This window comes from Trichechus manatus, unplaced genomic scaffold, assembly GCF_000243295.1.
Source record: "Trichechus manatus latirostris isolate Lorelei unplaced genomic scaffold, TriManLat1.0 scaffold00108, whole genome shotgun sequence".
NCBI lineage: Eukaryota > Metazoa > Chordata > Mammalia > Sirenia > Trichechidae > Trichechus > Trichechus manatus.
Window position 1 is genome coordinate 4,022,797 of NW_004444044.1, and position 16,970 is coordinate 4,039,766.

General features: G+C 42.2%; 1 protein-coding gene across 3 annotated transcripts in view; it reads right to left on the reverse strand.

The window, feature by feature from the left end:
• The window catches only part of RUFY3 (RUN and FYVE domain containing 3), a 107,625-nt gene extending 96,175 nt beyond the window's left edge, over positions 1–11,450 (reverse strand). For 2 of the 3 annotated variants that reach the window (XM_004383328.2, XM_023737789.1), the window contains exon 1: positions 10,891–11,449. In XM_004383328.2, the coding sequence (XP_004383385.2) occupies positions 10,891–11,236 (346 nt within the window). In that variant the 5' untranslated portion in view covers positions 11,237–11,449. Of the gene's footprint in view, positions 1–10,890 lie in introns of all 3 variants that reach the window. The other variant, XM_004383326.2, reaches the window with a different exon arrangement.
• Positions 11,451–16,970: the final 5,520 nt, after the last annotated feature.

Below are 16,970 nucleotides of genomic sequence, written 5' to 3' on the forward strand. Positions count from 1 at the left end.
TCTATGATGTTAATGAGGGAGGATGGGTGGCAGTTGTGTTAGTAAGGCAGGACCTGATCTATAAGACTGGATTGTTTCCTGAGGCAATCTCTTGAGATATAAAAGACAGAAGTGAGCAGTGAGACAGGGGGACCTCATACCATCAAGAAAGCAGGGCCAGGAGCAGAGCGCGTCCTTTGGACCGGGGTCCCTAAGCAAAGAAGCTCCTAGTCTGGGGGAACACTGATGAGAAGGCCGAGAGAGAAAGCCTTCCCCTGGAGCTGACACCTTGAATTTGGACTTCTAGCCTACTTTACCGTAAGGAAATAAACTTCTCTTTGTTAAAACCATCCGCTTGTGGTGCTTCTGTTTGAGCAGCACTAGATGGCTAAGACAAATAAGAACTGTCACACAAATAGATATATGCACATCCATGTGCCTTGCAACACTGTTCACAATAGCAAAAAGATGGAAACAACCTAGGCACCCATCAACGGATGAATACGATAAAAAAATTATGGTATATTTACACAATGGAATACTACCCAACGATAAAGAACAATGATGAATCCTTGAAATATAACACGGAGGAATCTGGAAGGCATTATGCTGAGCGAATGTAGTCAGTTACAAAAGGACAAATATTCTATAAGACCACTATTGTAAACGAAGCAAAGGTTTAAACACAGAAGAAAACATTCTTCAATGGTTACGAGGGTGGGGAGGGAGGGAGAGGGGTATTGACTGACTAGATAGTAGACAAGAATTATCTTAGGTGAAGGGAAGGACAACACACACTATAGGGGAAGTCAGCACAATTGGACTAAACCAAAGCTAAGAAGTTTCCTGAATACAAGCAAACACTTCGAGGGACAGAGTAGCAGGACAGGGGTCTGGGGACCATGCTTTCAGGGTACATGTAGGTCAACTGGTATAACAAAATTTACTAAGAAAATGTTCTGTATCCCACTTAGATGAGTGGTGTCTGGGGTCTCAAAAGCTAGCGAGTGGCCATCTAAGATGCACCAATTGGTCCCAACCCATCTGGAGCAAAGGAGAATGAAGAACACCAAAGATACAAGGAAAGCATTAGCCCAAGATACAGAAAGGGCCACATAAACCAGAGACTTCATCAGCCTGAGACCAGAAGAACTAGATGGTACCTGGCTGCCACCAATGACCGGCTTGACAGGGAACACAACAGAGAGTCCATGATGGAGGAAGAGAAAAGCAGGGTGCAGAACTCAATTCTAGTAAAAAGACTAGACTTAATGGTTTGACTGTGACGGGAGGGACCCTGCAAGATATGGCCCCCGGACTCTCTGTTAGCCTAGATCTGAAAGCATTCTGGAAGCCAACTCTTCAGACAAAGATTAGACTGGACTATGGCACATAAAATGATACTCGTGAAGAATGTGCTTCTTAGTTCAAGTAGGTACATGAGACTAAATGTTCAGCTCCCGTTAGGAGGCAAGATGAGAAGGCAGAGGGGGTCAGGAGCTGGTTCAATGGACACAGGAAATCCGGGGTGGAAAGGAGTGTGCTGACACAGTATAGGGAGAGCAACTAGGGTCACATAATAATGTGTATAAATTTTTTATGAGAGACTAACTTGAATTGTAAACCTTCACTTAAAGCACAACAATAAAAAAAAAAAAAAGAAATTCACAAGTCCTTGTGGCAAAGATGGCCTTTTCATGTGCCATTTATATATATAACTATTTTTCTCTATCAAATTGGTGACTTGTGAATTTCATTCATTCACTTATTTTTTAATAAATAAGGGCTTTAGTGAGTAGAACAAGAATCTAGAAGGTTACTGTCTGAAAAGGAGCCTCCATTCTAGGGTCCAATCTCAGTTATGTGAGGCAGTGAAGAAGCGTAGTAGAGCATATGGACTCCGGAGTCAGAAAACCTAGGGTGAATCCTATCTCCACCACTTAGAAGCTGACCAGTCTTGGCAAATTACTTGTCTCAATGCCGGTTTCTTCACTGGTAAAAAGAACTTAATAACATTAACTACCTCAGAGTCATGAGGATTAAATGAAGTAATGTAAATAAAATACAAAGCTTGATCCACTGCACAAAGTAAGCCGTCAGTAAGTGTCAGCCATTATCAATCTTTATTTTAAGTGCTTGTGCCTTTGATAGTTCAGAAAAAAAAAAGCAATCATTACCTGAAATGAAAAGTTAGTAAGGGTCAAATGTTTATGCAACAGAGGCAGAGTAAAGTAAAAAGGAGATTGGAGCAAAAGCCATACAGTGTCTTTTGGGCCTTTAGGAAGGTAAAAAGAGAAATGTGTCAGAATAGCAGTTTTACCAAGCATTCACATCAGGTGATCAGATTTCTTTGGTTCATAAAAGACAGTAGAAGCAGAAGAGTATCTGTGGAGATTCCCTAAACACAGTCTAAAATTAGAGGAATCATATTCTAAAAGGCAACATGCTAAAACAACCTCTCCTGTTTATTATGTGCCTCTTGCTGTCAGGGTCTGCCAACATCTCCCTATGTTTTAGGAGGTTCCCACATCTTCCCTTCAAGCATCCTTGGTGGTGTGATGGTGAAGCGCTTGGCTGCTAACTGAAAGGTCAGCGACTCAAACCTACCAGCTGCTTTGTGGTAGAGAAGACCTGGTGATCTGCTCCCATAAAGATCATATCCTAAGAAATCCTATGGGCAGTTCTACTCTGCCTTATAGGGTCACTGTGAGTTGGAATCGACTCAGGGACACACAACAACAGCATAACTTTCTTTCAAACTTTCCTGCCTCTGCCCCATCCCCCACACCACTCCCTCTGGCACCTGTGAATGTTATGACCGCTTGGTATCCAGCAAGTCTAGAGTCAGATGATTACTAAGATTAGCTTTGTGAACAGAAATACCATAGCAGCCAGTAGCGCTCGACTACAGATAAGTCAAGTTTTAGGAAGAGTATGGAACTATTCGGAGTCGCTGGGTGATGCAAATGGTTAAGCACTAGACTATTAGCCAAAAGGTTGGCTGTTGGAACCCACCCAGAGGTGACTCGGAAGAATGACCTGGTGATCTGCTTCTGACGGTCAGCACACATAGGGTCTCCATGAGTCAAAACCAACTTGATGGCAACTAACAACAACAACAACATAGAACTATTCGCAATTATTCAACTATAGCTGTGGTAGAGGGCATGGATGGCGAGACTACGTCTTACATACTCTGGACATGTTGTCAGGAGAGATCAGTCCCTGGAGAAGGACATCATGCTTGGTAAAGTACAGGGTCAGCAAAAAAGAGGAAGACCCTCAACAAGCTGGACTGACACAGTGGCTCCAACAATGGGCTCAAGCATAACATCAATTGTGAGGATGGTGAAGGACCAGGCAGTGTTTCGTTCTGTCGTTCATAAGGTTGCTATGAGTCGGAATCGACTCGACAGCACCTAACAACAGACGGCATGACCATACTGATACTCTCTTAAGCACCACTGCTTCATAACTCTAAGAACATTTCCTTTCACATAATTTCAAACCAATTATTTAATGCTTATAGTGCACTGGGTGGGATCATAAGGTTCAACTACTAACCATAAGTTTGGCAGTCTGAGTCTATCCAGAGGCACTGGGTGATCTACTTCGGAAAGGTCACCAAAAACCGAACCCATTGCTGGCGTGTCAATTCCAACTCATGGTGACCCTATATGTGACAGAGTAGGGCTGCTTCATAGGGTTTCTTGGCTGTAATCTTTAGGTAAGCAGATCACCAGGCCTTTCTTCTACAACTCCACTGTGTGGTTTTGAACCACCAACCTTCAGATTAGCAGTCAAAGGCAAACCGTTTGTGCCACCCAGGGACCTCCGAAAGGTCACAGCCATTGAAAACCTTATGGAGGGCAGTTCTACTTGTAACACACGGAAATCGACTCAATGGCAACTGGCTTTTCCTTGTATGCTACTGACGCCCCAAAGCAAATTTTAAAGCTCATTCATGAGCCACTTTGCACTGTAGAAAGAAGGTTCAGTATTAATAAAGTATGGGTAGAAATGTAACAATTGTGATGTCATGAAAAAGTTATTAAAATGGGATTCTGTTTTTATTTATGTTGGATACAAGTTGCCCAGTGTGCAGTGCATCTTATTTAAGGTATTTTCAAAAACATTAGCCAAAAAAGAAAAATCATTATTTCATCCAGTTAATTCTGTCACAGGAGTCCCTGGATGGTGCAAACAGTTAATGTGCTCAGCTGCTAACCAAAATATTGGAGGTCCAAGTCCACCCAGGGGCATGTCAGAAAAAAGTCCTGGTGATCGATTTCCAAAAAATCAGCCACTAAATACCCTACAGAGCATGGTTCTATTCTGACACACACAGAGTCGCCATGAGTTGCAATCGACTCGATGGCAACTGGTTTTAATTCTGCTACCTCTGGACTTTTTACTACCTATAGCCTACATTAAAAAAATACGTTCTTTTAGCTTCTGGATAAAATTCTACCTCTTTAACATACAGATTTCTGTGGAAAGTCAAACCAAAAGGGATAAGATGCAAGGTGAACATGCTTTTAGGCCAATACCTGTCTTTTAGTCTCAGGAGTTGCTTTCTTCACCACCTTTCCTCTGCTATACTTCCTACCCAGCAATACTTGTTACCCTCTACCCAAACCAGCACTTTAAAGCCTTGGCAAGGGAGCACAGTGACTAAGAACATGAGCTTAGGAGTCAGACTATTCAGGGATATGAACTCATTTTCTGTCCTTCAGTTAAAAAAAAATTTAAGAAGCACTGATTCATGTAAAGTTCTTAGTCCTATGCCTGCCACACAAAAATATTCCATAAATGGTAGCCACTAGTGCTTTTATCATCTTGCTAGTCCCATTCTTTTATTCATAATTGTTCGGATTGCAGAACTATAGTAAACATCTGTTATCTAATGAAGAAGCTTCCAGGATTCTCTAGTATCCAGAATGAAGTTAAGTTCAGAAGTAAGAAAAAAGAAAACGCATCTCCATTTACAAAGAATGAACCTATAAATATCAAGACAGAGCAGCCAAAGAAAAGCCAAAGACTCAAGGATTACATCCAATATCCTGAAATCATTTCTCTGTCAATCAGAAGCATGTTCTCACTTTTTGGTAATGCCAAGACCAGAACAGTCGATGAAACAAAAGGAGGCAGAATAGAAGGGGAGAAATTGGCCAGGAAATCAAACTGGTAAGTTAGGCAGCAGTGGTAATAAATGCAGAAGCAGGAAGGCAAGCAACAGATGTAGATATTTCAGTCACAGCTTTGAGGAAGGAAACAGAGGCATGACCCAGCGACTTGCGCCACAGTAGCTGCCAAGGACGTCTCAGGTCATTTCAGCTCTGCATGGAAAGGAGTCACCTGTGCTTAGACCCTCTTAACGGCTAAACTCCAGCTCTCTAGTACTTACTTATCTACAATTACACATTCTTGGAAGATGCTGCATTTCTGAGGGCTTTCTTTTCTTTTTTTCTTTTCTTTGTATAGATGCTTATATCTGCCATTTAACACAAAGCATTTAATGAATCAGAAAAGAAAATGGCTCTTTACATTCTTAACACAGTTGGAAAAGAGATGAAGGCTAACAAGTTCATGAATCACAATATTGTAAATGGGGTGCACTGCTCTACATTGAACATATCAGAGCTGTTATTTTAAAACGCCACCTAAAGTAATCTGTGGTTACAAAAAGTACGGTTATGAAGGTGAATAAGGCGCCCTGGTGGTGCAGTGGTTAAGCACTTAGCTGCTAATTGAAAGATCAGTGGTTTGAACCCACCAGCCGCTCTGTGGGAGAAAGATGTGGCAGTCTGCTTCATAAAGATTACAGACTTGGAAACCCTATGGGGCAGTTCTACTCTGTCCTAAAGGGTTGCTATCAGTTGGAATCTACTTGATGGCTACGGGTTTTGGGTTTATGAAGGCGAATGCCCAAAACTTTTGGACCTTGACAGCTCAACCTCTCCCTTCTCCACTTCCCAGCTTGGGCAACCAGTTGCTGTGGAGTCAGCTCCTACTCATGGTGACACCACGTGTCAGAGTACAATGTGTTCCATAGTGTTTTCAGTGGCTGATATTTTGGATATAGATCCTCAGGCTTTTCTTCTGAGGTGCCTCTGGGTGGACTCAAACCTCCAACCTTTTGGTTAGCAGCTGAGTGTCATAACCGTTTGCACCACCTAGGGACAAATGCCTCTATGTTTACAAAACAGAATAAAATATTTTTGTCTTTTTAAATTTTACAAAGCATATAGCAGACAAATTTATTGATATATATTCAACTCCTGACCAAGTATGTTTTTTAGAATATGATGAAATAATTAAAAAAGAGAACAGAAATGTCCATGGAGAACAAACTAAAATAAATAGATACACACACACAATATCTATTATATACATACATATAGATTTGTATATGTACCATATATATATATATATATCTGTGAACATAAAATTAATTTTCTCCCCTTACACACTCATTCCTGGGTTTAAATGTAAATGAGGAAGCTCTTTTCCTACACCATGGATTCTTTAAGTGCATCTATGTGAAACAGTCAAATGCTTCTAGATGCCTCTTTCTGTACTAGGCAGGGCTCAACCATGGACTCACTGTAAGTACATTCCACTTTGAAGTGGGCAGTATACTAACACTGTCAGTCCTTCCCGAGGTTTTTTTCTTCTCTCTATTCTTCTTCTAGCCCTCCTCCTCCCACCTCAAAAGAGCACAAACACACATAGAAAGAAAGCTGCTGCTTGGTAAATGGGGTACTTTTTGGTAGACTGCTCTAACTAAGGAAGAAAAGACAAGGGAGTGGGTGATGTGGGCTATTTTCATGTTTGCTGTAGCTCTGGGAGTTGGAAGAGGTGAAGAGTAACTATAAGTAGCAGCTGGTAACCATGCAAATGTCACAAGTGCCTTTTTTCTTCAACAATGAAAGATGCCATCTCTCATCCATCCTCTCCATTGCAAGATGAATTCTAAAGTCAGGATGGAAAAGGATGGCATTAAAAGTATTTGACTATGGCATGCAAGTAGCTCCTTCTCATATAGCTGATGAAGTTCATACCAAGGAGGAAAAACTACCAAGAAATATAAACATATACATGTCTGTGAATGCCTGAAAAAGTTCTCAAAGAAAACTGACCAAAGTCAAACACTGGTATCCTCTGATAAAGAAAGAGGGAGTGTGGAGTTCATGAAGAGGAAAGTTCTCTTTTTACTTTATGTACTTTTATTTTATAAAATATCTAAACAGTAAGAATGGTTCATGAGTTGCTTCAATTTTTATAAAATCAATTTTAAAATGAAAAGCATGCTAGGAAGTTTTATGAGATTTAAAAGTTAGGAGCATAAAACTATAGCAGATTACTAGCACTTGAAGACTCAGAAAGGTACATAATCCAATAAGGCACATCAGAAGCCTTCTTCTTTCACAATGCATTTAAGCATGCTTAATATTTTACGGACATTATAAGCTTCAAAATTTTACACCAGAGCAGTACTCATCCTTAGCCTTGAAAAGGTTAGGCTATGTTCTCTGTTTGTATACATTTTTGCTGTTCTTCACCGCTGTCATTTAACAAAGCTTTTGAACTCAAAAGTAGAGGTTAATTATTTAAATCTTGAAGTATGGTCAAGAATTCTAAACTAAAAAGATAATACTACCTTAGTATATAGCTTTTTTTCTAAATTATACTTTTGATAAATATATTATCAAGAGTTAAAAGTCGGTGCTGAGGAGGTACATTCCAGTCGCTATAATATTCATTAGGTGTTGAGGTTGCATCCAAGTACACTCCCGGTAATTGAAATGAGAAGACTTTATTAAACTGGTTTCAGATTTTTCAGATGAACAGTCAGGTAACCCAGAGTTCCGATAACCAGGTACATAACAGAAGATAATATTGCACTGACTTTGCAATGCAGCAACATGAAGGTATTATTATTATTAATATCTAGAATATTCCTTTTTCCAAGTATGCCTGGGTTCTAAAGTACATATAGAATAATATTAAACCTAAACCAAATCCGTTGCCATCAAGTCAATTCCAACTCATAGCAACCCTAAAGGACAGAGTAGAACTGTCCCATAGGGTTTCCAAGGAGTGGCTGGTGGATTTGAACTGCTGACCTTTTGGTTAGCAGCCGAGCTCTTAACCACTGTGCCACCAGAGCTCCATAAGAATAATAGGTAAGAACAAAAGCTCACAGTCCAGAATAGGAACTACTTTAAGTCAACTTCATATCGGAATAAAATATGCATCAGTGATATTTTCTTAATGTGAAATGTCTTTAGTGGCTGTGGTCTTTTAAAAGTGTTGGAAGGGGGACATGTGTATTTTCCCAGTAATTTTTTGGAGCACTTACACACCAATCAACTATTTCAGAAATAAAGATAACGAGGGAATATTGGACCTTTATGTGTTAATAAATCACATCATACATTTGCTAGTGTCGTAAGGTAGGGACCAAGTGATCACACACACTTAGCAAAACTTTAGCTTTAAGTCTTTCATTCCTGATCTTGATCACACTTGGGCCCTCATTTCCTAGTAATACTTAAAATAAGAAAAAGGAGTCAAGTAAATAACTGAAATTCAGATAACCCTCACAGCTATATTCCCTACAGCTATATTGGCCAACAGTTTAAATATTCTCCTACATCATATCTTGTACCATAACTGTTAAAACAGAGTTATAAGAACTGACAGGAGTGCCTTCATTCTATAGTGACGTGGTTAATACACAGATTACAGAAAACAGAAAATTTGAAGGAGAAAAAAAAAGAGGCTGTGCTAAAGTACAAAGTAGAAAGCAAATTTTTTAGAAGATGAAAAGTGGCAATGAGATTATTCTGATCTTTATTTCCCCTGCTATTATAGACTCATTTCTGCCACATGTTAAACATGCTGAGATTAGGGCAGACGACTTCGATACAAACTATGGTTTTACTAAGACTTTTAATCAGTTGGCTCACTTTCTGGGTAATAAAGAAAAGGCAGAAAATACTAACCCAAAGGACTAAACAACCAAATGAATCTGAGACTCCACCAGCCTGAGATCAGAAGAACTAGATGGTGCCCGGCTACCACCAACAACCCCCTTGACAGGGAACACAACAGAGAGTCCTGGACACAGCAGGAGAAAAATGCAGAACAGAATTCAAATTCATGTAAAAAGACCAGACTTAACAGTCTGACAGACACTGGAGGAACCCCTGACACTATGGCCCCCAGACGCTCTGTTAACCGAGAACTGAAACCATTCCCGAACCCCACTCTTCAGACAAAGATTAGACAGGCCTATAAAACAAAAAATAATACACATGAGGAATGTGCTTCTTAGTTCTATCAAATATATGAGACCAAATGAGTAGCTCCTGTCCAAAAGCAGGATGAGAAGGGAGCAAGGGACAGGAACTGGACAAGGGACACAGGGAAAACCAGGGTAGAAAGGGGGAGCATGCTGTCACATTGTGGGGACTGCAACCAACGTCACAAAACAATACATGCATAAATTTTTGAATGAGAAATTAACTTGAGGTGTAAACCTTCACCTAAAGCACAATTTAAAAAAACACCCTCAAAATTCCAAACTTAAAAAAAAAAAAGTAAAATTTGACTACCTCCAGTTGAATCCAGTGGACCGTTACTATTAACCTCTGATGAACCATCCCACAGTTTTGGCACTTAAAGGGAATGGACTTGGTAGGCCTGCAATCTGGGTCAACTCCATTCCTTCTCTTATGTTAAATTACTTGGGACAAATCACTTAATCATACTGATCCTCAACGTCCTCAACTGAACAGCTCGAATCACATTTGGCTCACAAAGATGTGAGGGATTAGCCATGATAATCACAGCACATGCACATAGGAGATATTCAACAAATGTTCACCTTTTCCTAGGGGATGGATTGGGGAGCAGCGCAAAGCAGTTAAAAGATTTGGTTCGGTGCTTTAAAAAAAAATCTATGAGAAGATTTCTTCCCTCATCACCTCAAGCAAGTTTCTCTCTTTTCAGAACTCAGACAGCAAAGTATTTGGCACTTTCTCATGCTTTGTATCGTCAGTTACATTTTCACAGCATAAAATCTTGTGTTTTTAACCAGATTAACACTGCTCCAAGAGACTTCTTTTTATATACATTGCCTAATCTAGAGCCTCGCTCATTACAAGTAGCAATAAATGTTGGTTGATACAGCACCGACTGGGGTGCGCTGTATTCAGAGGGCTTCCGCGACAGTGGCTTTAAAAGATAGAGGCCTCTTCTTGCCAAATGATCCTGGGGAAGTGTCCTTCCAAAGCATACATTTTCTTCTCGTCATCTTGCACACCGAGATTTCTCTTCCCATTACGCGGGACGGATCTGTCCTATTTACTGGTACGAAGTGATAGAACGTAAAAAAACACGTAGTACAACTGAGGCCGCCGGGACGGTGGCTCAGCAGCCACACCTACTTGGCCGCTGCGGCACCTAGGGCCCGCAGAAGACGGGTCTGCGGGACTGCCAGGTCTCTGGGCGCCGCCCCCTCCTCGACTCCTCCCGGGAAGGTTCCTAGCCGGGGACCCGGGGCAGAGGCTGGGTGGCCCGGGTGGGGACGGGCGGACTGTTCGCAGCCCCCGCCGGAGCACGCGGGAGGCTGGAGGGGATGAGCGCCCGGCCCAGCCTGGGAGGTTGGGGGAGGCCGGGCCCGGCGGGAGCCGGAGGCCTGGGAAGACACCGACGTAAAAAATCCGGCGATGGGACGGCGGCTGCCCAATGCACCCCACCCCCTGCACCCCCCACTCTCCCCGCCCCCCGCCTCCTAGGACCCCGCGAGAGGCGGAGCTCCGCGGGGGCCGGGCCGGACGGGCCCTTCCCCGCCGAGTCCTCTTGCCCTGCCGGCGTCCCCGGACCCCAGTCGCCACTCACTGTGTTTGCCGCCGCCACCGCCGCCGCCGCTCGGGTAGCTCAGCAGCAGGAATGGCAGCGGGGAGCCCGGCGACGGCGGGGTCCTCCAAACGCGCTGCTGCGGCGGGCGCGCTGGGAAGCCGGCGCCTCCATTGCCGGGGTAGAGCAGGAAGAAGGGGGCGGCTACAGGCGAGTCGGGTTCCGACTGCCCGGCGGGGGAGGCCAGCGGCGGTCCCGCCTCGCCCTCTCGATCCGCGCCCCCGGCTGGAGCGCGGTGCGGCTCCTCCAGCGGCCGCCCCCCGCCCCTCGCCGGCTCTTCGCGGTAACTTTCCGCTCCGGCGCTGGGCGGCGACGGGGTCTCTGCCATGCTGGGTCCTTCCTTAGCCGCCGCCTCCGACTCACGCCCGGGCCTGGGCGGGGGAGCAGAGAGTCACCGCTAGGAGCCGCCGCCTCGTCCGGCCCGCGCCGCCGCCGCCGCCGCCACCTTTCTTCTCGGCCGCGGGCCGGCTTCTTAGCTCCGCCGCACTGTCCACAGCCCGCCCCGCGAGGGTCCGAGCCAGCTGGATGGCCAGCCCCGCCCGACGGCGCGCTTCGCAACCAGCAGCTTCCTCTCGATTGCCCCTCCCGCCCCGGCCCCCCGTTTGCGAATCGGCTCCCCTAGGTGGCAGAGTCCTCCTCTTCCCACTTCCCCACCTTCCGTTTCCCTCCGGCAGCCGATCTCCCGCCTGATCCTGGGGAAGAGACGATACCCTTTGCTGCGTCCTTACCCGCCCCCGGAGGCACGGCCTTCTTAGGCTGTCAGGTGTGTTTGCCCCACTGGTGCTTGAAAGGTGGGAGGCCTGGAGCACACCTAGCGATGTTTTTGTCTGTAATCGCCTAACTTCATCGGTAGCACGAAAGCACAAAGATCTGGGTTGAAGAGGAGGCGAAAGATAATTTTAAAAAGGAACTACTCCCCCACCCCACTCAGGGTATTAAACTGTACAGTTTGCGTTTCAAGTACTGGAACTTCAACCGTTGATTCACGGTTTTGATTCGTGAGCTTTTTATGTGAGAAACCAGAGGTGGGTGTCTTCTTTCTCCCACCTCTTTTGTTCTCTGTCGTGTGCGCTGTATAGAAATCTTGTATTTGCTTTCACTTTAACTCCCTGGTTTTCCAGTGCTCCGAGTGTGCATGAGTGCATTTTAAACCAAACAGCTTAGAATATATATGACAAGTGTCTATTACAGGTAGGCAGTTTTCACTTTTATAGTGTTTGTGCCTCGCTCGTAATTGACCACCGTTGCTTTATTTTGACTACTTGAATCAATGATTACTGATCCAGGAATTCCCTTAAGTAAACATTTCTCTCTCAAAGACAGTTTCCAGTCACTATCGTTATTCTTTACCCTGGATTCTGTGAACGTGCCCCCATATTTCCTAGCTAATTAGTCTTGTGTTCAGCTTGCAAAATTGCCGGCGTAGAATCCACATTGACTCAAAAATCACTGTTGTGTGCGGTAACATTTTGCCCGCCTGCTTTTCGCTTTCTGTGTTCTTTTTTGTAGAGGAAGTTATACTTATCGGAAAGGAAGATAAAACGTTTGTATTGTTGTTATTCTCTGTAAATCACTCTTGAAATCACCAACAGAAATTACCAAATCTATCCTTCACCAAATGTTTTAAAACAAGAAATATTAAAATGGAAGATATTTACAAGACACTAAGCAGTCTTAGAGCATTTCTTTCTTAATAGCTTTTCAGTTTCTGAAATTTACTGACCTGTTGATCCCAGCACCAGTGCTTAACTTAACATTATTTGTCCTCTGAGCCTGGTTTCCTCTTCTGTAGAATGAGGACCATATTACTTAAACAGAGATGTGAAGGTTAAATAAGAAATGTAAGTAAAGCCTTTAAAACAGGGTCTGGCATAGAGTTTAATCAATTATTTAATAATTATTACTAGCCATTTTATTTTGGCAAAATAGCTAGTGTATAACTTTAATAAAAGCAAACAATTGAGGAAAAAAATGTTTCATCTTCAGCATTTGGAGGTTTGTTGGGTCTTTTCAGTCTTGGTGAGGGTTACTTGGTAAAACATTGGCCTTTTATAGATAAGTGGTATTTTGGGTGAAGGGTGACACAGTGCACAATACAGGGGAAACTAGCACAACTCGTACAAGGAAAGGTCATGGAAGCCCCATAGACACATCCAAACTCCCCGAGGGAATGCATTGCTGGGCGGAGGGCTGTGGGGACCATGGTCTCGGGGAACATCTAGCTCAATTGGCATAACACAGTTTATAAAGACAGTGTTCTACATTCTACCTTGGTGAGTAGTGTCTGGGGTCTTAAAAGCCTGTGAGCGGCCGTCTAAGATACTCCACTGGTCTTATCCCTTCGGGAGCAAGGGAGAATGAAGAAAACAAGATACAAGGAAAAGATTAGTCCGAAGGATTAATTGTCCACAGCTACCAAGGCCTCCATCGGGCTGAGTCCAGTACTGCTAGATGGTGCCTGGCTACCACCACTGACTGCTCTGACCAGGATCACAACAGAGGGTTCTGGACATAGCTGCAGAAGGATGTAGAACATAATTCTAACTCACAAAAAAAGACCAGATTTACTGACCTAAAGGAGACTGGAGAAACCCCGCGAGTATGGCCTCCAGACACCCTTTTAGCTCAGTGGTGAAGTTATCTCCGAGGTTCACTGCTCAGCCTGGGAGTGGACAGCCCCGTAAAACCAAATGGGACTAACGAGGTATAGGAGTCCAGTGCCAAGGGCCAGAAGGCAGAAGGGGACAAGGAAGCTGGTGATAGGGAACCCAAGGTTGCGTAAGGATATTGTTGATGTGTTGTGAGATTGTTAACCATTGTCATAGGGCAACATGTGTAGTAACTGTTAAATGAGAAACTATTTTGTTCTGTAAGCCGTCATCTTAAGTGAGAATAGCACAATTGGAAGGGTGTAGTCAATGTCACTGAACTGTGCATGTAGTAATTTTTGAAATGGTGTATCTTTGGCTATGTGTATTTTCACCAAAAAAAAAAGGTTGAGAAGTTAGAGGGTTACATGTTGTGAGGCTGGTAACCAATGTCATCATAAAACAATATGTGTACTACTGTTTCATGAGAAACTATTTGTTCTGTAAACCTTCACCTGAAGTACAATAAAAATAAGAAAAATAAAAAAAAAATTTGCGTTTTAGGAATTGTATATCGTATACTACCTTGAAGAGAAAACCTAAAAATTTCCAGATGTATCGTGGTTTCAATGCCTGTTCTTAATGGATCTCTTAGTATGTTTTTGCATGCAGAAATTTCTAAGGATCGTTATATTTTTGTCAGATTCCTTCACAGAGATGTTTTACAAGAATATATACTTCTCCTATTGTAGGTAGAAGAAAAGAGAATGGTAGGGCCCAGATCAGAATTTTCACAAATTATTCTCCAGAAAGGACCATAATCAACCAAGAGAGTCACCAAGTTAACAAAGTACAAAACACTATGTAGTCTAAATTGCCAGCTTTCTCTCTTCTTGTTAGTCAGGATAAACTTGTTGTTGTTGTAAGCAACCCTGTGTACAACAGAACGAAACACTGCCCGCTCCTGCGCCATCCTCACAATTGTTAATGCTTGAGCCCATTGTTGCAGCCACTGTGTCAATCCATCTTATTGAGGGTCTTCCTCTTTTTCTGTGATCCTCTCCTCTACCAACCATGCTGTTCTTCTCCAGGGACTGGTCCCTCTTGATAACATGTCCAAAGTATGTGAGACAAAGTCTTGCCATCTGTATATAAATATTGACATGCTCTGGAATCTTGTAATGTATTGGCCCTTTTGTGCCTCTCCACTTTTAAAAACAATTGTATTTATGCTTTATGTCATTAATTAAGTAGCAGTATAATGAATACAGAAAACCAGCTGAAATATGAGTCCTTTAAAACTTACGGGCAAGGTTATTTATGAGCTTTTCCTTTAAAGGTGGATAGATAGTACTCCAAGTTCCTAGCGTCTTATGCTTTTAGCATTTGGATCAATAAGATAATCATAGCTCTGCACAAGATCTAGTGACATAAAGGGCTGATTCAGCTGCTACACACATTTACGGAAGCCAAGATTATAAAAACAAGCTTAAACATGTTGTTCCTTTTGAAAATGCATGGAGTGTCTTTCTATGCTGTTTTAAAGTAAAATCCAAGCCACTATAATTAAGAATCAAGCTCCATTAATTTTCTTGTGAAATCAAACAGAGATGCTTTTTAACTCTTATGTATGTGTTTTTTTTTTGTGTGTGTGTGCATTAGGTGAAAGTTTACAGAGGAAATTAGATTCCCATCTGATAGTTTGTATGGAAAGTATTGCATGGCCTTGGTTTCACTCCCCACAATGTGTCAGCAGTCTCCCCATTTACGCCCTGGATTCCAGGTTTCCTTTCGTCCTGATTTTCTACCTCTTCCTGCCTTCTCATCTTGGCTTCTGGGCAAATATTGCCCTTTTAACCTTGTATAATGGATTGTTCTAAGGAGCGCGTGCCTCTTGGGTGTTATTGTTTATTTTATGGGCTTGTCTGTTGTTCGGCTGGCAGATGGTCTCTGGGAATTACTTCAATTCCACGTCAGAAAGGTGTCTTTAGGGCCATAGTCAGGGGGTTTCTCCAGTCTCTGTCAGCTCAGTAAGTCTGGTCTTTTTTGTAAATTTGATTTTTTCTTCTACATTTTACTCCCGCTGTGTCTGGGACCCTCTGTTGTGATCCCAGTCAGAGGAGTGGTAGCTGAGCATGATCTAGTTTTTCAGGTCTCAGGGTCATGTAGGCTGTCTTACCTACATTTTCATTTTAGTTATCCCTGTTTGTTTTGAAACACTTTGGTGAGCTTAAAGATGGATACTTAGAATACATTACAAAACTTTTTAGAGGTCAATGTCATGGATGATAATGTGCCTACAGCATAAGCTTCTTCGGGCTGTGATCAGAGAAAGATACCACTTGGGAAGGGTGAATATTCTTTTCAGTATAGTACACGTGTTCGTTGTGATTCTAAAGTAATGGTTTTCTTGAACCCTTTGTTTTACAATGTGCAGTACTTGGGAAAAGTCCTATGTGAAAACAGCAAGTCAATTTCTTAAGACGTCATGTTAAGCTGATTTTAATAAATGCAAGTATTTACATTAATTAATATAATGCCGCATTATGAAAGCTCACTTAAGAATCCACTGTTCCTTACTTCTGAATTACTAGGCTTTGATGACTATTGTTATTGGCTTATTGGTTTATTTTTCCAAAATATTAATTACCAAAATAATAAATTTATACTTCCTTTCCATGTATATTGTAGATACTCTTAAGAAATATAAGCACTGTATATAGTCTAAAACTATTAATGGCAGTCTTCTCTGAGTTGTAGAGATATGGACATTTTTTCATCTTTATTTGCAGAGTCTATAACATATGTACTACTTTTATAATAGAAAATAAAGCATATTGAGGGGTTATTTTGATTAATGGTTTATTTTGATAATGGTATCTTTTTTATGAAGATCTACTATCAGCAAAGTTGTGTTCCTTGTGTATATCATGGGAAGTAGAATTCAGGTGAGTGGTGCAAATGGTTTGGGCACGACTGCTAACCTAAAGATTGGTGATTCGAACCCACCCAGTGGTGCTGTGGAAGAAAGTCCTGGCAATCTGCTTCCGTAAACGTTACTGCCAAGAAAACCCTATGGAGGTCAGTTCTATTCTGTAACATACGGGCTCACCATGAGTTACAATTGACTCAACCATCGGTTTTTTTTGGCTCTAGAAGAGCTTCTCATTTTGTGTCTATTTAGAATGTTTACTATCTTAAATGCTTAACTTCTGTGACTTTACTCACAGTTTGTCCTAATTCACTTGCTCTTTTCCTGAAATTCTTGAACTGTGCTTCTTACATTTCTCTCAAAATCTGTCACTTAATTTGTCCTCTTTGTTTTCATTTAAGTATTCATCTTTTCTTGCTTATATTATTGCAAAGGACTCCTAGCTGGTTTCCCTGCATCTAGTTTTAATCCATTCCAGTTCTACTGCTATACAACAGTTAGAATGGGTATTTTATATTTTTGAAATGTTGAACTAATAATGT